The 8951-nt window shown below is 39.7% G+C and overlaps 1 protein-coding gene and 1 pseudogene across 1 annotated transcript; both read right to left on the bottom strand.

The window, feature by feature from the left end:
• Positions 1-485: 485 nt before the first annotated feature.
• LOC137709059 (uncharacterized) lies at positions 486-2931 on the bottom strand (annotated as a pseudogene).
• A 744-nt stretch (positions 2932-3675) lies between these two features.
• Positions 3676-7291, bottom strand: LOC137708415 (tyrosine-sulfated glycopeptide receptor 1-like). Its single transcript, XM_068447489.1, has one exon. It carries the CDS (start codon positions 7092-7094, stop codon positions 3885-3887), a length of 3210 nt encoding a protein of 1069 aa, XP_068303590.1. The 5' UTR covers positions 7095-7291; the 3' UTR covers positions 3676-3884.
• Positions 7292-8951: the final 1660 nt, after the last annotated feature.

Genomic DNA, 8951 nt, shown 5'->3' with positions numbered 1-8951 from the left:
AAATAGGTGTTATTTCCCAATTTCTATGATTGAGAGCTTAAATATAATAAATTATGTATTCAATTTTATTGTTCTTTTAGGATAACCAAACAAGAAAATTCACAAATTCTAAAAAATAAAATCTCATCAATTCAATTTCCGTCATTTTAAAATTCCTTAGTAATCTTAAATTTCTTCGTTCAAACATATTGCTCGTTTGAAAGTACTTTTTAAATGACTAAAAGCGCTTTTGATAAAAATGTTTTTTAAACCAATCCTTAGCAATACTAAAAAAACATTTTAAGTACTTTCAGATCCTAAAATCAATTTCACCAAAAACGTTTCCATTCATTTTGAAAGTAATTCCAAATAAGCTCTAAATCTTTACCATCAATCATGTTTCCAAACTTAATACTGTTTTAATATTTCCACATGCCATCGGCCAAAATTTCTACAATTGTTCAAAAGGATATGGAACACTTTCAGCTACTAATCCAAAAGTACAAAAGCGATGGGATTCACCTAGACTTCCATATGCGAGCTATATGTCGACATGGTATTCCTTCTTTGTATTATGCACAGCCCAATATATCTGCAAATTCAATGTCATTTGTCGATCCAATCCTTGAAAAGTAACATCACATAGAGGGGTACATTTACTGCAGCGATGATCATGACCATTAGTAATGTCTGCACCAATCTTCTGGTCACCGTCTTTTTCCTTGATCTGCTTGCTCTAGGCAGTAACTTGGCCAATGAATCAACCACAGAATCCGTATCAGCGTCTCCATTCACAGAAACCTCTATGTCCTGGGAAATATTCTTTCTATCTGCGGACTGCAGCAGGGCATTACCTCTTGCTAGAAAAGAAAAGAATGTGATATATCAATGGATATATAACAATTACATAAGATAAGAGAAAATCTGTTAATGTGGTTTGGACATGTGAAACGAAGACCTACAAAACCAATGAAATACCATTCCGCCACTCGCCATCTTAAAAACACGCACTTCTTCCATTGGCACAATATTCCCAAAAGAATACTCACTATAGGGACTCCCTATGATAGCTATACAACTCGCGTTAACTCAATACACATGTGATGTGGGACTCGATATGTACATACACAGCCGCATACAAATAGAAATAGGGTATGAAAATGTAGGACAGAAACAAACCTTTCAACTGAGTTTCTCTCAATTGAACGTGCAATAGAAGTGCCTAGGGCTTTCTTGACAAGATGCATTGATCCTTCTGCATCCCAAATCATCTCATATACACAGTTTAGATCTTCAATTTTCTCTTTTGTTCTACTTCTGAAGCTACTGATTACTTGTTTTACAATCCCCATCAAATCACTACAATGATGCCAAACACTCACACCACTAGATGGGCAAGGCAGGAGAGAAACAAGGGTAAAAACAAATAGTGACAGATACCTGGAAATTTGCGAAAAGACAGGTAAGAGACAGAAACAAAGCCAACGGAAAAGCTTGATCAACACACATCAACATGAAGAGTTACCATAAATAAATGTGTGATTGCATAGGAAGAAAGTACGGATAAGTTAAGATTGCCTCTTCAGAACTGGATGCATTTGAAGGTACAAAATTACTAGCAGACAATAACATGAAAGACGGATACAAGTTTCCGTGCTGCCAACTTACTGTTCCTACAGTGTACTGAAAGGTATTTATCAATAATATATCATGTCCTTGTAAGAATTATACGTCCCAACGCATAGAGTGCTTACCTCCCCCACGGGCCCCGTTTTTGGCTTATGGATCACACGGCACTGATCTTGCAGACAAGATGCATGATAGAGAGGAAACAGCACTAACCGGTTTAATTGAATCCAATAAGTAGTTTGATGATTCCTCTGTAATGTAATTCCGATTCCTGTAAAATTGTACAGAATCCTTGGCTGCCACCTACCAAACTTGCAAGATAATGTAGCTTTATGATTTCACTTGTCCAAAACACAAGACGAGAAAACACTTACATTACTTCTTGACCATTAGCAGATCGCAGAATCCGCTAAGCATTTAAAGTACAAATAAAAAACATCATGAGTTTAAATACTAAACATCGTGAGTTTAAAAACATTGTGAGTACAAATAAAATACATCGTGAGTTTAAATACTGGTAAACTCAGCATCTGAAAAGCCATTACAATCTGTCCAATCTCTTCGATCCAATGGAATATGGGTCAATAAAACCCTTGGATACGGTTGAACATCTACAACAATTTAAATAATTAGATGAATTAATGGAATATGTTCGTTGATCTTTCGTATATGGTTTCTCTAGAAAATTATGCAAAGTTCACACTCAGATCGTCTTCATTTCAATAATATGCGCATGTAATACTAACACGACAAAAAAGTTTTTAAGCAATGAGCAAGACAAACAAGTAACTGTCACAGTAGTTCTAGACCAAAACTTAAGTTATTATTTAATGGCAACATAACAAAAATACCTTTTCCTTACGAGAGTGGAGAACTCCATAGCCAATGTCATGGTTTCCAGGAAGGTAGTAAACTAGGATATTTAAATATCTGTCTCGCACCCTCAGAGAAAAAATATGTCACAGACGGATTAACGACTCATTCCACCTAAAATCAAGCAAACAACGTCAATGTCATTCCACAGAATACAGCAAAGTCAATCCAAGATTGGAACAACAAAGAACCTAACTTTAGCAAGTCAAGCAACAATTTTTAAAGAAAACCCAACAATTCCGAGCTAATTCGATATAAAGCCATCAGATGAAGCAATAAAATCAACTAAAACATCAACAAAGAAAGCACATTTCACTGAAACAGCAAAAAAACCATTGGGCTCACTTACTCTTCATCTGAAAGATAAGGACCGCCGTCGAAATAATCACCCAAAATGAAAATCACATTGGGCCAGAGAGGAAGTACAGATTGGTGAAACGCTCTGCGCATGTACAGGTCGGTGAAGAACTGCGCCAATTCAATGACTCACCAAAGCATTTTCCCACAAAAGTTGTGCACCAAGATTTTTTCAAACCTCTTTGCCTCCCACACTCTTAGTGATGTCTCCCTCATGAAGGTGGCAATTATGCAGACATCACTCTTGTGAGCTTTTGCCTTTTCAAATCCAAATCCAAGACACTGCGGTGCGATAGCATGAGCGACGTTCCTCCTGACTAAATTTCAGAATCTTCTCCTTCGTGATTCTCATCGTCCTTGAATATCAGTATCAATAACATCGTCTTTCTTTTCACACACACAAAACAAAACAAAAAAACAAAAAACAAAAAGAAAAGCCTCTGTAAATTATATTACCATGGCAGGGATAATCAATTCATATCAAGAATGTGTAAAACCAATTCAGTAATCATACCGAAATGTTCAGTGACATCTGCAATTCTGCATTCCCAAAGATTTATGTAATTTGCACTCCGGATTAACAGAACTAGTGATGTGTGCATCAGCAGGTGTCTCAAAATTGAGAAATGTACACAGAATCTAACAGTAAAAGACTGATTACAAAAAATTTCAATAGACATTTTATTTTTTATATATTACTTTGTTCATCAATGGATAGAATGACTTTATGAAATCAATTGCGATCAATCCAATGTACGGATATCACAATCAGGTTCTTCTGCGCGATTCCTGTTCAGAGAAGGGGTGAAAGTCTAAGACAGAAAGATCGCTGTCGTGCAAAAATTCATGTTTTCTGTAATAAAAGAGTTGGAAATGCCAAGCCTCAGAGGTTTAGACAAAACTATAGCTGCCTCATAGATCTTTAAAGCAATATCATTTAGACAAGTAATGTGGTGAAATTCTGCAACATTAAACCCAAAATATTTATGTGCAAATATACATATAAATACTTTCTTAACAAGTGTCAAAGGAAAAAAAATAATGTACTAGTCTTTATCTTCATGTTGATGGGATGTCCCTACATCTTTCAGCCAACTGATAACTTCCTTGATCGTAGGTCTCTTAAGAGGGTTCTGGTTGACAAACAAGCAAGCAACATCAAGAACCTGCAGCATCTCTTCTTCAAAGCCTTTCCCTCTCAGGAAAGGATCGAAAACTTCCTCCGGTTTGCCTTCTCTCCTCATCTGCTGCACCCAGCCAACCAACTCTCTTGACCCCCTTGGCTTGCATACCTCAAAAGGCCTTTTTCTGGTTAGCAGCTCAAGCATGACAACCCCGAAACTGTACATATCTCCCCTCAAAGTGGCCACCCATGCTTGTCCATACTCTGGAGGAATGTAACCAAGAGTTCCAACAAGCTCAGTTGTAACATGAGTCTGGTATGGAATAATCAACCGGGACAATCCAAAATCAGCAACATGTGCTTGAAATTTATCATCCAGGAGGATGTTGCTTGACTTGATATCACGATGCACAATGTGCGGCTCACATAATTGGTGCATGTAAGCCAACCCACAGCCTGCTCCTCGCAGAATATCCAGTCGAATTGGCCAATCTAATTGGGAAGGACCATCCACTTTCTCATGTAACCAGTAATCCAGACTTCCATTCTCCATATACGAATACATTAATAGGCGAACGCCATCATGCACACAATAACCTTGCAGGGAAACCAGATTCTCATGTTGGGCAGTGGACAGTGCCTCAACTTCTGCTGTGAATTCCCTTTCCACCAGACCCAAGTCTCCTGAGAGTTTCTTAACAGCTAGCCTGGTCCCATTTGCCAACGTTGCTCTGTAAACCAGACCAAAACCTCCACACCCGATGATGTTTGCTTGGCTGAAATTGTCAGTCGCCTTCAAGATTTCAGTTATACTAAGATCCTTGATTTCATTGGTCTTGGTTGGGAACAGTATGACTAAGCTGGTATCCTTGTCAAGCTCAGGAGCAACAGTAGATTGGCTAGACATGGTCTCGAAATCTGTCTTGTCAGTATCTCCTCCGGGAATGATTTTTCTATTAGACAACATCCACACTACTAACAAGACAACAATAAATACAATGCCAAAACAGATCCCGAAGGTGAGCCCAATAAGAAGGTTTCTGTTAGATCTTCGACCAGCAGGTGATAAAGGTTGAGGGCAAGTGATGTGAGCAGTTGGAGGGCCGTATAGTCCAGCATTCCCTTCAAAGCTGGAGTTCATAAAAGTATCAAACTGACCTCCAGATGGTACAAGTCCCTGAAGATCATTGTATGCCACACTGAAGGAAGACAAGAAATGCAGACCTTTGAGAGAAGCAGGGATTTCACCGGATAGATGGTTATCGGAGAGGTCCAATTTCTCTAAGTTGGTCAGGTTAGAAATCTGTTCCGGGATGCAGCCAGTGAAGTTGTTATGACTGAGGTCCAACACATGAATATACTTCAATTGACCAATCTCAATGGGGATACTGCCAGTAAGGCTGTTGTTACCCAAATATATTGCCGGGGGGAGGTTGGACAACTGATTGTACTGCTGATTAGTAGCACTGTTGGGCTTCACAAAGACGGGCAACTCTAGATAACTTCTGTCCACTATATCACTAGCCTCTTTCAATGTCAAAGCTTGCATCCAGCAGAACTCAAGAGGAAATCCTCCTCTAAGGTGGTTATTAGACAAATCTACGTAGAAAAGGTTGTGCAGACTGCCCAACCAACCGGGGATCGAACCGGTTATAAAATTAAACGACAAGTCCAAGACTTCAAGATTTGTAACATTGGCTAGCCAGGTGGGTACTTGACCTGTGAATTGGCAACCCCCGATAGCAAAAACCTGAAGATTTTGGAATCCAACTGGGGCTCCAAGGCTTTTATCATCTGGCAAAGCCTCATTCCAAAAATTCTTCGACAAGACCAGAGTGGTCAGATTCTTGCAACCCTTCAGATTCCTAAAAGCCCCCGCGGCATTTGTCAGGTTGTTGGTAGAGATGGACAGGAAAGACAACGATTCTAACGCAACTATTTCAGGTGATATCTCACCTGTGAGCTGGTTGCTAGCCAATCTAATAGCAGTTAAGGACCTGCAGGAGTAGAGGCTTCGAGGTAACTCACCAATGAAGTTGTTGTTGCCAAGGTCCAGAGTGGCGAGGCGTTGGAGAGTGGAAAAATTGAAGGCAGAGAGCTGTCCATTTAAGTTGTTAACCCGCAAATTCAGGGTGGATAGATTTGTGCAGTTGGTGAGGGACGGAGGCAAGGCACCTGTCAAGTTGTTGATGTGGAGGAGCAGATTCTCCAACCTGAAAAGGATACCAATATCCCCAGGGATTTGCCCAAAGAAGTTGTTTGAATAAAGCTCGAGGATCCTGAGATTGGTGAGGTTCATGATGCCATCACTGATGGGTCCAGAGAGACTATTGACAGGCAGAGAGAGCTGTTGGAGATCAGCAAGCATAAAAATTTCATCAGGGAGAGAACCATCGAGGGCATTGAAGCCTGCCCGAAAAGTTTGGAGCCTCGAACACAATCCGATTCCTGGGGGAATTGGGCGAGTGAATTTATTGAAGGACAAGTCCAAGAAGGTAAGGGAAGTGTGATTCCCGCCACTGATGACCGGTATCGGTCCCGAAAAGCTGTTGTTGCTGACATTGAAAACGGACACTGAAGGGACGAGGATCGAAGCTGGGATTGTTCCATTGAAGAAGTTGCTGGACAAGTTTATAATCTGCAGGTGGCTGCTTTCATTGAAGGATTGTGGGAAGCGGCCGATGAGACGATTGAAGCTCAAGTCAATGACCTCAAGACTTGGGAGGGAAGAAAGCAAGTCGTCTGGGAGAGAACCCAAGAGGGAATTGTGGGAAAGATTGAGGTGGGTGAGACGGGTGAGGTTGGTGATGGCCGGACAGACAACACCGGATAAGCCTCTCCTGGGCAGAGAAACCCGGACGACGCGGCTGTGCTCAACCGGGTCGCAGGTGACTCCATCCCAAAGGCAGCAGTCAGTGGAAGCAGACCAATTCAACGGTGTGTTGAAGGGCAAGGACAAAAGAGCGTCGCGATCGAGCCGGTCGCATGCAGCAGAGGCAGAGCAAGGAAGAATAAGAAGCACGAGAACCCATTGACCCAAAAAGCAGAGAAGACGAAAGATTGGTGGTGTTGGTATTGCTGGGACCTTCACCTTCTGCTTGTCGTGTTTCATCCGAACAGGAGAAGAAGACATGAAGACTCTTTCTCTCTCACTCAATCACATCACCATCAATACTATAATCACAATCTATTGGAATCATAGAAGAAGCAGCAGCGGGAATAGTACCAATCTAGACAAAAAAAAGAAAAAAGGAAAAATGGGGCACTGCTGTGCTTGTTCTTGTTGTGAAAGCCCGACGAAAACGATGAACTAGAGACGCGACGGAGGAGATGAAGCCAGCGGAGCAAATGGTCTCGAGTCAGGTCAGTCGTGGGTGCCTGACTGAAGATTGGGGTTGGTTGGTCAATTTGGTAAACAATGGATTTGTGGATATTTGGATATTTCGGACTGTTGGGGGGAGGGAGGGAGAGAGAGAGAGTGTGCGCGCGCGCGCGTGTGAAGGTTGAAAACGTGCAACTTGCTGGTTGAGTGGGTAAGAAATTACCGTGTGTTTGAACAAGGAAAAAAACTTTGTATTTAGCAAAAAGAAAAGTTTTGCTCAGCATCTTAAAATCATGGTTATGCTTGTAACTTTAGAGTTGTGAGTAAAAATACACTTTTTAGTAAATAAGTCAGAAAATGAAACGTGGAAAATTCGAAGTCGGTCGTTTGAATAACGAAGTGAAAAAATGGTATTTCCCATGCGGGAAATCTTCTAGAATTTGGCGATTGACATTTTTTAGTTAAAATTCCAAGGTAAGAGGCGTAATTCTCCGTTCCATACTTTTGGTAACTCTTTTTTAGTTTAAAATTGTCTTTGAAAGTCTTGAGTAGTACAGGCTCTTTCAAATGAGTTTTTTTTTTTTTTTTTTCTAATTTTTTTATTGTCAAGTGTGTTGATTTAATACCAACAGAAAAATTGAATGATTTTATTGTTAGATTGTAACTCGTGCCACAAGTAAACTGAGCTCCTAGTCAATAAACCGTGCCGTAAAGGGTTTAAAATTTATGTTAAGTTTTTTTCGATGTTTTATTATATAAAGGATTTTAAATATTTTCTCTGTGTATGGTAAGTGATAACCACAAACTTTGGACCTTGGTTCAACTAAGTTTGCAATTCTCGTATAAATACAATCATAGAATGCATGAAAACTATATGAAAATGAAAAGAAGAAGATGAAACAAAATTAAACACTTATCTAATATTCAACAACAAAGTAATAACTTGAAAAGAAATGAGAAATACAGGCACCATCGTATCGAGTAAGTTGTAGACCTATTCGGCAAGTTCTTGCTAGTGGATGAAGTGCTTCGAAGGGAAGTTTTAATGTGGGAAATCGATGCTATAGGCAATGCAGCAGAGCTTTAACATAAATGCAATTACAAAGTCGTCAATTTACAAAAGGAATTAGGAAAGGTAGTGTGCAAGTGTTACTGTCTTCTGCCTTTGTACTGCCTTTTATACAACATTTCTTTCTTCCAGTTGTTGATGTGATTGTTGTCGGAGGAGAAAATTTTACTTTGCAACATAAGCTTTTATCTTCACAAAACTACAAAAATGCCATCAGAAAGCTCTTTTCGTCCGTAAAAAACGACTGAGTTTGTGTAGTGTGCCGCCAAGGATTCCACGTGGAAAGTACTTGGACTTGTGCACTATTCATTTTTGCTAAATTAAATGCCCAACTGTGTTTTAGAATAACAAAATTGGACCTTAATCAGGACCGATGTTTATTTTAAATCCAAACAATTTTGTATGTTTTTGCTCTTTCCATTGAACCAACCAGGCTTGGTATCTTCAAATCTTCCTACTCAATCTTGGATCTAATTTGTTTATTTAATTTTTCTGGTGTAGCACATTTATTTTTTTTGAATACTATTTGTGGTATTTGTCTGATTGTGTGACTGACATAGATAATTCTTTAAACATTTGTTAGTTTTCGGAGCAAGTTG

This window comes from Pyrus communis, chromosome 11, assembly GCF_963583255.1.
Source record: "Pyrus communis chromosome 11, drPyrComm1.1, whole genome shotgun sequence".
In the NCBI taxonomy this organism is placed as follows: Eukaryota; Viridiplantae; Streptophyta; class Magnoliopsida; order Rosales; family Rosaceae; genus Pyrus; species Pyrus communis.
Note: the sequence above shows the minus strand (reverse complement) of the source record. Positions and strands in the feature narration are given on the sequence as shown.

Excerpts from the sequence above, each read along its gene's own strand:
- LOC137708415 (XM_068447489.1), bottom strand. The coding sequence starts at position 7,094 with ATGTCTTCTTCTCCTGTTCGGATGAAACACGACAAGCAGAAGGTGAAG.